General features: G+C 36.2%; 1 protein-coding gene across 3 annotated transcripts in view; it reads right to left on the reverse strand.

The window, feature by feature from the left end:
- The window catches only part of LOC110031486 (nicotinate phosphoribosyltransferase 2-like), a gene marked incomplete at its 3' end in the record, with an annotated part of 87415 nt that continues 73598 nt past the window's right edge, over nucleotides 1-13817 (reverse strand). For 2 of the 3 annotated variants that reach the window (XM_020734701.1, XM_020734700.1), the window contains 5 exon segments: nucleotides 1-284; nucleotides 375-487; nucleotides 629-737; nucleotides 1833-1931; nucleotides 2210-2344. In XM_020734701.1, coding sequence (XP_020590360.1) covers nucleotides 207-284; nucleotides 375-487; nucleotides 629-737; nucleotides 1833-1931; nucleotides 2210-2344 — 534 coding nt within the window. 3 annotated transcript variants of the gene reach the window in all.

Raw genomic sequence — 13817 nt, forward strand, 5'->3', positions numbered from 1 at the left:
TGTGTGTGTGTGTGTGTGTGTGTTGTGTGTGATCTACATGAGAAAAAATGAGCTGTATTAAAAATAAATCAATTACAGATAAAAATGGCAGAAGAGGTATAGAGCACAATGTAATGAACAATAAGAAAGGCTAGACATTTTGTCAAGTCCGGCAGAAGAGGTATAAGGTGACATGATCTCCCAATTTTGGATGAGATATCAAAGCATCATTGTAGTTCGCCAACCGGTGCTTCACTGAGCCATAGAAAATGGATAAAATCATACAACTTGCCACTCACACTAACCTGAACAATAGAAGTTACATAGATTGTGGTATCAGCATGATAGAAATGTTAGAATGATACAAACATTATCAAGGAAGCAGGACATCGAACCTTGTACGGTGTTGGATTTAACCTCCTCATATGATCGGACCTCATCTTTTGTAACTGCTGCATGCAATGATTCCTCATTTCTTGCAGTGATGGTAGTTCTTCTCTCTTTTCATCTGGAAGAAAAATTGCATTGAAGATTAAACTCATTGTGCAAAAAAATCACTTCATCTCATCTCAATGTGAAACATTGTAAAAAGAAAAAAAAAAAAAGGTTGTGCGAGCTTTCTTTTGAAGAGTCAAGTGAAGATGCATACATGACTTTCCCGGCCAATAGCATTTTAGAAGCTCTTCCACACGCTGTGGCACAACGTAGGCTCTTTTAGATTCAATGAAGGGGTGACGACAAAGAATACGTTCACCAACCTGTAGACATTTGGCAAAATTCTTAGATGACCGTGATGTGAACCCTGGATGTACCATAGTTAATCTACTTATACTGTAAATGATAGTGTTAAAAGGTAGAGAGAGAATTGGAAAAAAACTTTATTTCTGTTGAGTGTTTTTTCTTAAAGCAAAAGCTTATATGTGTTTTTGCATGAGAAAGTAGATATAATTAAGGAAAATATAAGACTGGAAAATATTCTCAAAAGTGAAAAATGTTACCATAAAAAGTGTGAATTTCTATTATAAATAAGTTATGCCATGGGATAATTTAGATATGATAACACTCCCCGGCAACATTAAGAAGGCATTGATGTCAGCTTAAATTCCGAAATATTAGTGACTGGGGATGTTGTTTAACATTGGTTGCAAGTGTCTAAGAAGATGTTGACCGATCACAAAAAGAGAGTATTACAAATCAGACACAGAGCCGGCAGCAAGATCCATGTTAGAGAAGGCAGAAATAAAAATACTTCAATAGAGATATCGATAGAGGATACTGATGGAGTATCCATAAAAGTGTCAGACAAATTATATTGATAGAGGGCATCAATGTCAAGATGGATGTAGTGAGCAAAAAAGACTAAATTACCTATAATATATTAAAAATGATTAAATTTTTTTATCATTTATAGAGAAATATCGAAGTACGTGTTGGGCAATTGCTCACCCTAAGCTTAAGTAAGTTCCAACATTACATATATGGTTAAGACCAGAGAAGAGAATGATAAAAAATATATAATAATGAAAAAAATCTCAAAAAATGAAGAAATGATGGAAAAACAAATAGCATATATTACTGCAATAAATATTTTAGGGTAAAAGATAATTTAGATATAGCAACAAATATTTTGAAGTCATTAGCCCTTCAATCAGAATTCAATTTTTTGAGAATTAGTTTAAATGAATAAACCCTAGTAGTCTTTTTTCAAATTTCAGTGCAGATGATCTACTATAAACTATGTTTTATCTAAATGAAAATTTAATATTTGCAGAATGAAAGTTTTATTTAAAGAACTCGGTATTTAGACATCAAATGGAGGGAAAAAATCGATCAAAATGGGTTTTGGATAGTACCTTAGGTGATGGCTCATTCACCCCCAACATTATATCTACCAATGGAAATCCTTCACTTCCATACAACCGGAAACATTGTTTCTTACATGGTATGGAGACCTAAATGCAGCAGATAATCAAACAGCTGAGGTTCAAATTAGTAACAGAAACATTACATATTTATTTATATTTCGAACACCTAAAATTTAGTCTTTACATTTATACTTTAACTACGCTTGAAAAGGTCTATTTCACTCTTTAAAAATGAGTAATAATGATATTTTTGATGTGAAAGATTTTTAGTGTTATAAATGTACAAATCAAAGTGTAGATGTTAGATATGTAATTACAAAAGAATTATGTGGGATGTAAATGCCCCATTATTACTATATGCAAACCTTTGTAATATCCTCAGAAAGTTTCATCCGGGGTTTATTATTTATCTCAACTAATTTGAAAACACAACCAAGAGCTGCTTGAGAATAGCATGTCACTAGATGGGTTCCAATGCCATAAGAATCAATCTCATGCCCCTGCATATATATAAATAATGTAGCATAATGTGATAGCCGGCTAAAACTTTAATGCACGTATTATTATATACAAAAAATTCAAATTAATGCACCACATATTTAATCAATATATAATATACAAAGAAGGAAAACACATGCCATCCTTCACATCATGGTCCTATCAACCTTTTTTTTTTAATCAATAATAAGCTATAAACGAATTGCATATTATACCATAATAAAAATATTAGAGTGATGGCTGTCTCAAAGAAAGAACTTCTTTTATAACAGCAATTCAGGCTTCTGAAAATGCAGGCCGATGTCAAAAATTATAGCACAGCACCAGAATTATTATTGAATGCCACTATACTTGCATGTTTCCTTTTTGGCTAGTTCGCAGCTTTGATAACTTGCAGTGAATAACATTACGGCCATACCAGTGTGAACAGTCAAGTAATATTGTATTGAGCTTGTTGCTAGCAAATGATTCTACAATGACTCTGGATATCCTTGATTTAACTGGCCCTTAACTAAGTCAAAATAAAGAATAATTCTGTACAAATAGTTTTGTAGCGTAATGGTTGAGCTAGATACTAATTCGAAACAAATTATTAATCACTTGTTTATTCATAACCTTACAAATAAGTTTACAAATACTGCTTCTGAAAAAGAAAACTCATAATAAGTTTGCTGATTCAAAACCTTACAAATACGGTCTATGAAAAATGGCATAGTTGGATGACATGAATATGAAAAAGAAAACTGTCTGGATAGTAAAACTTTAATAACCAGTTAAAAAAAACATTATCATTAAATTAAAATTAAGTTATCTGTGTTGTTCGAAGGAGAAGCGATGCTCTCCGGGAATCAAAATGATAAAATTTATCCCCTCGTTTTCTATCATTGGATCCCAAAAGAAGAATCGGAATCGAGAATGACAGAGTCGAGGCAAGGCAGAGAAGAAGGAGATATTGTGTGTTTTGTCCTACCCGAGATTAGGCGTTGCTGGAAGATGGTGTCGAGGTTGTTCTGTTCGTAGGAGAAAAAGGAAATGTTGTGTGGAGCCCGGTTTAATTGATTGGGCGGTTAATTTGCTTGAGCCCGGTTTTATTGATTGGGCGGTTAATTTGCTTCTAATATTTGCCTTGAATTTTATTCCCTGCCGCCACTTTTAACTGTTCCCGCCTCTTCACTTTGAGAGTAAGGAAGGTGGGTCCCGCCACCATTTTAAGCGCAGAAAAATTGATTTTGAAGAGGGGTGTCTATAGCCATTCTTAATATATTACTTCTTCACGATTCCCTAAGTGGTTGGTTTTTAGGAAAAAGCAAAAAGATCACGGCAGAAGAAGGGAAGGAGGAACGCACGGCATCTGGCTCCCTTAGGCTTTTTCGGTGAGTTTTGGCTTACGGTGAGAATAAAGAAAGTAATAGCAAGTGCTTCTTCTCTCCATTTTTTGTTTTCTATTTTTTCGGTGTATCTCGGTGTAGTGAGAAGAAGAAAGAGTGAGAAAGTGAGAGACTTTCTCCTGTAATTGTCATTGTGATCAAACGGTATAAATTCTTCAATAAGTAAAATCCTCTGTAACTCCGTGGATGTAGGCAATTTGTCGAACCACGTAAACTTGTGTGTTCCGCTGTGAACTAGTTTTTTTTGTGAATTTTTCTCATTCTTAATTTTCGCTTCATTGTTGATCTTTTTAAATTCATATATACCACAATAACTGGTATTAGAGTCAATGGTTGCAGATGAAGTGAGGGTTTCAGGGATCGTGAAATTTGATGGCACAAATTTTGGTTACTGGAGAATGCAAGTAGAGGACTACCTCTATGGGAAGAAACTTCATCTTCCGTTACTGGGGAAAAAACCTGAAAGTATGAATGAGGTTGAATGCAACCTGTTGGATCGACAGGTTCTGGGGGTTATTCGATTGACCCTATCGAGATCTGTTGCACACGATGTTGTTAAGGAAATGATAACTGCAGATCTTATGACAGTCCTGTCAGGTATGTATGAAAAGCCATCGGCGAATAACAAGGTATATCTGATGGAAAAGTTATTCAATTTGAAGATGACGGAAGGTACGTTTGTTGTACAACACATGAATGATTTTAATACCTCACAAATCAATTATGATCTGTGGAAATTGAATTTGATGATGAGATACGTGCACTGATCTTATTGGCTTCATTGTCAAATAACTGAGAAGCTATGAGGATGACTGTTAGTAATTTTGCTAATAAATAAAAATTGAAAAATGAAGATATTCGTGATTTGATTTTGGCTGAGGAGGTGCGCAAGAAAGATTCTGGCGAGATCTCAGTTCCAGTTCAGCATTAAATGTTGATTCCAGAGGGAGATCACATAACAAGAACTCAAACAAGGAAAAATCAAAATTAAAGAACAGAAACAGGAGCAAGTCAAGGCATGGTAAACAAGTAACTTACTGGAATTATGGCAAAACTGGCCACATAAAAAGGAACTGCAGGAATCCTGAGAAAAAGGAGAATGACAGTGTAAATGTGATGACTGAAGAATCACAGGATGCACTACCGCTGACAGTTCATAGTTCTGTTGATGACTGAATATTAGATTCAGGAGCTTCTTTCCATACAATTTTTCATAGGGAATTAATGCGGAATTATTTTGGAGGTGACTTTAGAAAAGTATATCTGGCAGATGGAGAAACTCTGAACATGGTAAGAATGAGAGATATTGACATTGTACTTCCAAATAAGAATAAGTGGACTCGTGGACTTTGCAAAAGGTCAGACACATTCCTGAACTGAAGAAGAACCTTATTTCTGTTGGGCAGCTTGATGAATGTGGACATTCAATAGTTTTCTCAGATAGCACCTGGCCTGGAAGATTACTAAAGAAGCACTGGTACTGGCTCGAGGTAAGAAAACAGATAAGCTATATATGACTACTAGTTTAATTAACAATGTTGATACTACTGTTGCAGACAACACAGCAGAGTTGTGATATTACACTTGGCCACATGAGTCAAAGAGGTATGAAGGAATTTCAGTCCAGAGGCAAGCTACCAGAACTGAAGTCAGTTGATTTCAACATGTGTGAGAGTTGAATTATGGAGAAGCAGAGAAATGTCACTTTCATGAAAGGTGGCAGGATGCCAAAGACAAGAAAACTGGATCTTGTACACACAGATGTATGGGGTCCTGCTCCAGTGACATCTCTTGAAGGCTCTCGTTACTACGTTACATTCATTGATGATCATAGCAGAAAGGTATGGGTTTATTTCTTGAAATATAAATCTAATGTATTTAGTGTATTCAAGACTTGGAAGGTCATGGTTGAGACAGAGACATGCTTAAAGCTGAAATATCTGAGGTCTGAGTGAGTAGATTGATGGTCTGTACAATGTCCAAGTCAATTTGCTAAATTCATTCAAACTAATGATATATGTATGGAGAAGACCACTCCGGGGACACCACAACAAAATGGTGTTGCAAAGTGCATGAACAAGACCATTAATGAGCGGGCTAGAAGCATGAGATTGAACGTCGGACTACCACCTACTTTCTGGGCAGGGACGGTCAGTACTGCAGTTTATTTGATCAACAGAAGGTCATCTATTCCATTAAACTGTAAATTACCTGAAAAATTCTGGAGTGGGAAAAGAGATCAAATTTTTTCACCTTAAGACTTTTGGATATTTTTCTTATATTCTCATTAATCCTGATGCTCGTACTAAAGCTTGAGGCTAAGTCAAGGAAGTGTTATTTCATTGGCTATGGAGATGAGGTATTTTGATATCGTTTCTGGGATGATCAGGGTCGGAAGATCATAAGGAGCAAGAACGTGATTTTCAATGAGAAGGTTATGTACAAGGACAAGTCCAGTACAGTTTCTGAAACACTGCATGAATCTGAGTTAGTAAGATTTGATGATTTACCAGAGGTCACTGTGCAGGGCAGAGATGCAGGTGACGAGGAGAGTGTATCTGGGGTATCCACTCCTATTGTTCCACAGTCAGTTTCAGAGTAGTCTACCCCTACAATTGTAGTTCGCAAGTCAGAAAGGGTTAGATGTTCTCCACAACTTTATTCTCCAACTTTGGACTACATTCTGATGACAGATAGTGAAGAACCTTAGAGTTATGAAGAAACCTTGCAAGTTGAAAATCAGAGCAAGTGGGAGCTAGTCATGAAAGAGGAGATAGATTCTCTGCTAGAAAATCAGACTTGGGAGTTAACAAATCTTCCAACAGGGAAGAAGGCATTCCACAACAAGTGGGTATATCGGGTGAAGACTGAGCATGATGGCAGTAAGAGGTACAAGGCTAGACTTGTTGTAAAAGGTTTTCAGCAGAAGCACAGTATTGACTATTCCGAGATTTCTCTCCTGTGATGAACCTTACAGCCATCAGAATGGTATTGTCTATGGTGTCTACTGAAAATCTTTTTCCTTGAGCAGTTAGATGTGAAGACAGTCTTTCTTTATGGGGATTTTGAAGAAGACATCTACATGCACCAACCTGAAGGGTTCATGGTACAGGGAAAGGAAGAGTCAGTTTCCAGATTGAAGAGAGCTTTATAGCCTGAAGCAAGCTCCTAGACAGTGGTACAAGAAATTTGATAATTTCATGCACAGTGCAGGGTACAACAGATGTCAGACAGATCACTGTTGCTATGTCAGATATTTTAACAATTCCTACGCTGTATGTGGATGATATGCTTATTGCAGGTGCTAGTATTGAGGAGATCAATAATTTGAAGGAGCAGATGTCAGAGCACTTTGCAATGAAGGATTTTGGAGCGGCAAAGCAAATCCTTGGTATGAAAATTGTCAGAGATAGAGTCAGAGGCATGCTGAGACTCTCTCAGGCTGAGTGTGAAAAAGGTACTTAGCAGGTTCAACTTGGATAAGGCCAAACCAGTTAGCACACCCTTGGGAAGTCACTTCAAACTCAACAAGAATCAGTCACCCAAGTCAGAGGAGGAACGATATCACAGGAGTAAGGTTCCTTATGCTTCAGCTATTGGATCACTTATGTATGTTATGGTTTGCACCAGATCTAATATAGCCCATGCAGTGAAAGTTATTAGCAGACACATGAGTAATCTAGGAAAGGAACATTGGGAAACAGTGAAGTGGATCTTAAGGTACTTAAGAGGCTCTTCAGAAACTTGTTTGTGTTTCTTAGGAAAGAGTTCAGAGGTACGAGACTATGTTGAAGCTTGATCTAGTTGGAGATATTGATACTAGAAAAAGTACTACGGGCTATATTTATACTATTGGCGGCACTGCAGTATCATGGAGCTCTAATCTGCAGAAGATAATTTCGTTGTCTACTACAAAAGCTGAATATATAACAGTGTCAGAGGCTGCAAAGGAGATGATAGACTACAGGGCTTCTTGAAAGAATTGGGCAAAAAAAATCAGAAGGGCATACTCTACAGTGATAGTCAGAGCTGATAGTCAGAGCTCAGAGCGTCATATTTCTTGTCAGGAATCCAGCATTTCAATCCAGGACTAAGCACATTTAGATCAGGTATCACTTCATTCAATTATTGTTGGATGACGGACAGTTGTTGCTTGAGAAAATTTGTGGAAGCAAGAACCCTGCGGATATGTTGACAAAGGGTGTTACTCTTGAGAAACAGAAGTTGTGCGCAGCTTCACTTGGTCTTCTAGCTTGAAGATAGGGGCCTTGAGTTGCAGAGGTGGAGGATATCAGTTTGAGAAAGAAGACGTAGTCTGTGTACCGGTCTCCAAGTGGGAGATTTGTTGAGTGGAGCCCGATTTTATTGATTGGGCAGTTAATTTGCTCTAATACTTTGCTTCTAAAAAAACATTGGCGAGAATGAGAAGGAAAAGATTTGGTGTTTTAATAATATAAATTTTTTATTTCATTAATTAAATTTTATTAAATTATACTAGACATTACAAAATAATATCAATGATTAAATCTAGATAAGTGATTGGCTTAAAAGAAAAAAGAGATTGAGGTCAGTGTTTGTGCAAAGGAAGGGATGATTGAGATAAGTGTACACTTGTTGTGTTTATTAAATAGTTAATAAATTAAAAATATATTAATGATTAATATAAATTTTCTTAAATTAGAAATCAATGGCAGAAGAATATTTAAATTGGAGGAGAACGAAGAAAGATAAATTTTATAATTTGAATTAGAATATTTAATTAAATGTGTTATGCATTAAATTATAATTCAATGTCAGAATGTGCAAGCAGAAGAATAGAACTAAGCCGATTTGCAAGGGGTGTGAGAAGAAGCAAACCGAGCCTTAAGGTAAGAGACAGGGTATATTAAGAGTAAATTGGAGTTATATTAATTAATGACATGATGTAAAGTGGAGGAATAAGTTTTGTAGAGGTTATTGAAAAATTAAAATGAATAATTATATTTCCAAATTTCAATAATTTTCATTATTTCTAAATGTATGCTTGATTTTATTTATGTTTTATTCCAATAAGATTTAGATTATGTAAAAATTTTCATATTTTTAGATAAAAAGTATATGTATTAAATAGATGCACAATAAATTTTCAATAAAATTATTAGATTATTGAATGAATTTTAAATTATAGTAGGGGTATATATATATTAAAAATTTCATAACATTCACATTCTAATTAAGGTGCATATATTTGGTTATTGCATGATCTTCGGATTCAAGTAGAAATGCATTTAACATATTATTACATGACTTTTAAAATTATGCGAGTTAACAATCCTGCATAAATATTTGCATAATAGTTTACTTATAAAGTTATTAGGTTCTTGAGTGCCTTTTATATTCTAGTAAACATGCATTTATTCATTAGTAGATGAATGCAATGTTTCCTATAAGAAAGTTATGTATGTCTTCTTGAATAAAATAAAAAAATTGTATGCATAAATATTTGTGTGCATGAAAGAAGATGTCACCCACTTAAGGTACAAGTAGGGAACGCCATTGTAGCCGTGCGTATAGATGTTCTCCTATCACCTCAAATAATTGTTATATTAGATCACTAATCGTTATGCGACAAAAGAATGGGGAAAGTGTGCACGTTTCCACTACAGACAATCATGTAATTTAGATTAAAAAACAGCTCTGCTGACCAGATAATATATACCCGTGAGGTGTTAGGTTATGTTTTGACAACAATCATGAGATAGATGTGAATGTTAATAACAAGAAGTAATAGAGTTAAAGATTAAACATCAAAGAGTAAAGTTAAAGTTAATGCATAGAGAGTTTTAGATTAATTCCATTGAGCAAATGTCAAGAATATATGAATTATATTATTCAATGAATTTCTATAATGAAATATGAAAGAACAATATATATATTACTATTTTCTTCCCTTGGGTTACTGTGGTTTAGAAGCGTGATCGCTCCACTAGTTATCTTAGATGACTTATTATGTTATTTTAATATTTCAGGTTTGTGTTTCTGAATAAGATATTATCTAGAGGAAATAATGTGTTCAGGATGCAAGACTAGCAATTAGAAAAGTTAACTTTTATATGTTAATTAAATCATTTTCTTTAGTTACTCATTCAACTAATATTTCAACATTAAACTGTTAATGATATAAATAAATAATAAAAAACTTAATTTCACTATCCAATCATTTATTTCTACCTTGGTTAATTTCAAGCCCATTGTGATGTAGGGGCTAGGGTTGAACCAGCCAATAGTTCAACAAGGGTGTGGCCAGTCCAACAAGGAGTCTGAACTGGCAGGCCATACTTAGGGTTAAGGGTTGTTACTCCCTTTTAATTATCTCTATTTTAAAAATGTTTCGTTGTTGGTTAGGATTTAGTCTTTTGCACCTTTTAGATTTCTTGTCGTCGACATGGTTCTCCCTTCTTACGGTTGTACCTGAGGATATGTGGCATTCTGGTTGTATCCTACCCTGAGGTGGTGGTTATCTCTACAAATACTCTCCATATTTCTCTTCCTAGATAACTGACCTCTTCCCTATGCTTCCCACCTTCCCCATTCCTACCGCCGACACCCTGTTGGTATGCCTATTTGATGCCAACTTCACTTGCCCCTCTAACTATCATCGCCAACCCTCTCAGCACCTCTACCTGCTGTTGCTAGCCTTCTTGCACCTGACTTGCTGCCGCTAACCTACCAAATCACCCTCATGTACTTCTGCTCCATTCCAACAAGCCAACTTGCTGCCACCTTCCCTTCCCGCAACCTAACATGCTGTCGCAACCTTCCAAACCACCCCTACACCTGCTGTCCAACCAGGATTCATCACCTTCACCCTCGCCTTAGAGTCTCTTGTGCTGTGTTATTTTATCTCCAGTTTTAGGAACCTTTGTTGTGATTCCATCAAATTTTAGGCAATAAAATTGTTATTTGATTGCTTTCCGGGTTAACTCCGGTACAACCCTTGTCCTATCCTAGAGTTTCCTAGCATCTATTTTACTCACCCCTACCCACCAAAATATTTCTTTCTTATCATCAACCACCTCTTCCAATCCCCAAATCATAATCATGCCACCAATGAGATATGTCGGACCTTACCTGAGATGAGATATAGCAAGAGATATGTTGACTTCAACAAAGGCTTGTAGAGGTTAACGAGGGAACCCAGAGTAAGATTACGCTCGATCATGATCTGGAGAGTCAAAGGGAAGAAAGGGACAAGGATTTGAATCCATTCTATAGGGAAGCCGTCAGTAATGAGGAATACAAACCCCAACACAATTCAGTATTAGAGGAGGCCAAGAGAGAAGACCACATATAGAGGACAGGGAAATTTTGGCATTAAAGTTGATCTACTGGAATTCGATGAAGGTATTGATCCAGACGACTTTATCGACAGTTTGTAATACGTTGAACGAATATTCAACTATAATGATATGTTAGAAGATAAACAGGTAAAACTAGCAGCCATCAAGTTGAAGAAGAGCACCTCCTTGTGATGCGAAAACTTTTAGAGACAAATGAAGAGAGAAGGCAGTGATAATATTCCCAAGTGAGAAAAGTTGAGGAAAAAAATGCAGAGGAAATACCTACCGCCTCATTACCGCAATGATATATTTTTGAGACTCCACCACTTGGAGTAGAGATACCTCTTAGTGTAAAAGTTCATAACGCAATTTAACCAGTTACACATGAAGTGTGAGTTGTTCAAGCCAGAGGAACACATTATAGCCTATTATTTGGCTGGGGTGGTTCTGAAGCCCACCATCAACAACATTATGCAGTTACATCCATATTAGCCATTGTGAGATGTCTGGACCTTAGCTTTGAAGGTGAAAAGGCTACAGAAATAGAGCAGGCATTAGCCCTCATTCAAATAATTACAACTATCAATATGCGCAGTATCGCTAGAAAAGTTTGAAAGACCGGATAGGAAAGTGATAACATAAATGTGAGTGGAAAGAAGCTAGAAAAGTGTAGCTCGCCAAGTACAATGCGTGCTTGGAGATATTTCAGATGCCACGACTATAAATATATAGCCTCCAGTTGTCCCATGAGTCAAATTGTTTCATTCATGCAACAGGGCGTAGATGAGGAAGTGCAAAAAGAGGAATCAGAGGAGATCATTCAGAGGAAGAGGTTCAACTCCAAAGAGACGAGGGTGAGATGCTAGTCATACAAAGAGTTGTAGAAATGGAGTCGAAGAGGGAACAGTCATGGCTAAGGCACAGTATCTTTCACACCAAGTGTAGGTTGAAGGGAAAATTTTGCAATTTGATTATCGACAGTAGGATCTGTGAGAATGTAGCATCCATGTTGATGCTGAAAAAATTGAGGTTGGCCACACAAAAACATCCTCAGTCCTACTCCCTTATCTGGATCATAAGGGGTAAGGAGATATACGTGGAACAACATTGTTAGGTTGAATTTTCAATTGAAGACTAGTTACAGGAGCAAGTGTGGTGCGATCCAGTTCCTATGGACACGTGCCTTATTCAATTGGGGAGGCCATGGCAGTTCGACCGCAAAACTCAACATGATGGCTTCAAGAATACTTACCATTTAAAAAGAATGGAAAAAAGCATGTGTTATTACATATGAAGGATGTGAGAGGCTTAGACGACACAGGAGAAGTTAGCCTCAAGAGTCACATTCATGTAGTCGGTTTTGGATGCTCCAATGGCAATGGCGCTGGTCCAACTAGAGGGAACTAAGGAGAGTGGGATACCTGCACCTATACAACCATATTATGTACCATTTTGAAAACTGGATCGGACCAGCTGGTCAGACCAGTCAAACCGGGAGCCGAGCGCTGTGCCAGTCTGAATGGGCGTAAAAATCAAATTTGCAGTGAACCAGCATTGAACTACTCTAGTTGCCGGTCCAATTGGAAAACAGTTCTCGACTCAAGAGAACCGAATGGTTTCTCATTGACGATGCAATCGCTTTGCTATCTGTCGATGACATGAAATAAGTTATTCTTGTTATTATGAATTTGCTTACACCATGGAAGAAAGCTTTTCGAGTTCATTTATTAGATTTGTCTACAAAAGGGAAGTACAAAAGCAATTCGTACAAGGGCTTTGCATGGGGGTGTCCAACGGAGGAAAAAAATATTGGAGACGAAGCCAAAGAGAAAAAAATGAAGTTTCGAGGAAGAAGATGATTACACAGCAGGCAAGAAGTTCCTCAGCACCACATGGTAGTTTCAGTGATGATATTAAGTGCAGTTCTGTAGCCAACTATATGATGGCACCTCGTGCCAACGTGGCAGATGGGAACCAATAATAACCTTGTGGAAACTAATATTTTGGTTTTTTCAACAAGATTACTACCAAGTTTTGATTCCACATACCTGGACGATCTTAGATCCGTTGAATGGAGCCATTCTCTTTTCCAGGATCCACTTACGCAGAGAGTACCACCAAATTCAGATGAGGTCAGTGAACAAGTGGAAGACAATTTTCAAAACCTGGGATGGATTATATGAGTGGATAATTATGTCTTTCAGATTGTTTAATGCACCCAGCACATTCATAAGGCTGATGAATCAGCTATTTCAGGCCCACATCAAAAAATTTATGGCAATGTACTTCGACGACATTCTTGTATATGATCCCGACTTAATGCTTATGCAAAGTATAGCAATAATTCTGATGGTATTTTTCACTTATATTTTCTTATTTTGCAATAAAACCAAAAACTTGATCCTGAAGAAAAATAAAAATTTAACTTTTTAATTTATATGTATTTAGATTGGGATACCGCGCAAGTATACGTATCATTATCAAGTAATATAGAACTTTTTGATTAAGACCTGAAGATCGAACCCACAGGAAAAATTATGCAATATTCACCGTTTAGAAAATTTTTCTATTTTTAAAAAGATAATTACTTAAACTAAAAATTATTTTTACAGGAATTTAAAATTTAAATATTTTTTGTATTTTTGATATTTTAACGAAACAGTAACAACTTAAAAAGATAACTAAAGTTTTTGTAGAAGAAAAATATTTAATATGAAAATATCTTTCTTCTTATCATGAATCAGTAATAAGTATAGGAATTCTATTGT

This window comes from Phalaenopsis equestris, unplaced genomic scaffold (assembly GCF_001263595.1).
Source record: "Phalaenopsis equestris unplaced genomic scaffold, ASM126359v1 Scaffold000833, whole genome shotgun sequence".
Classification (NCBI taxonomy): Eukaryota; Viridiplantae; Streptophyta; class Magnoliopsida; order Asparagales; family Orchidaceae; genus Phalaenopsis; species Phalaenopsis equestris.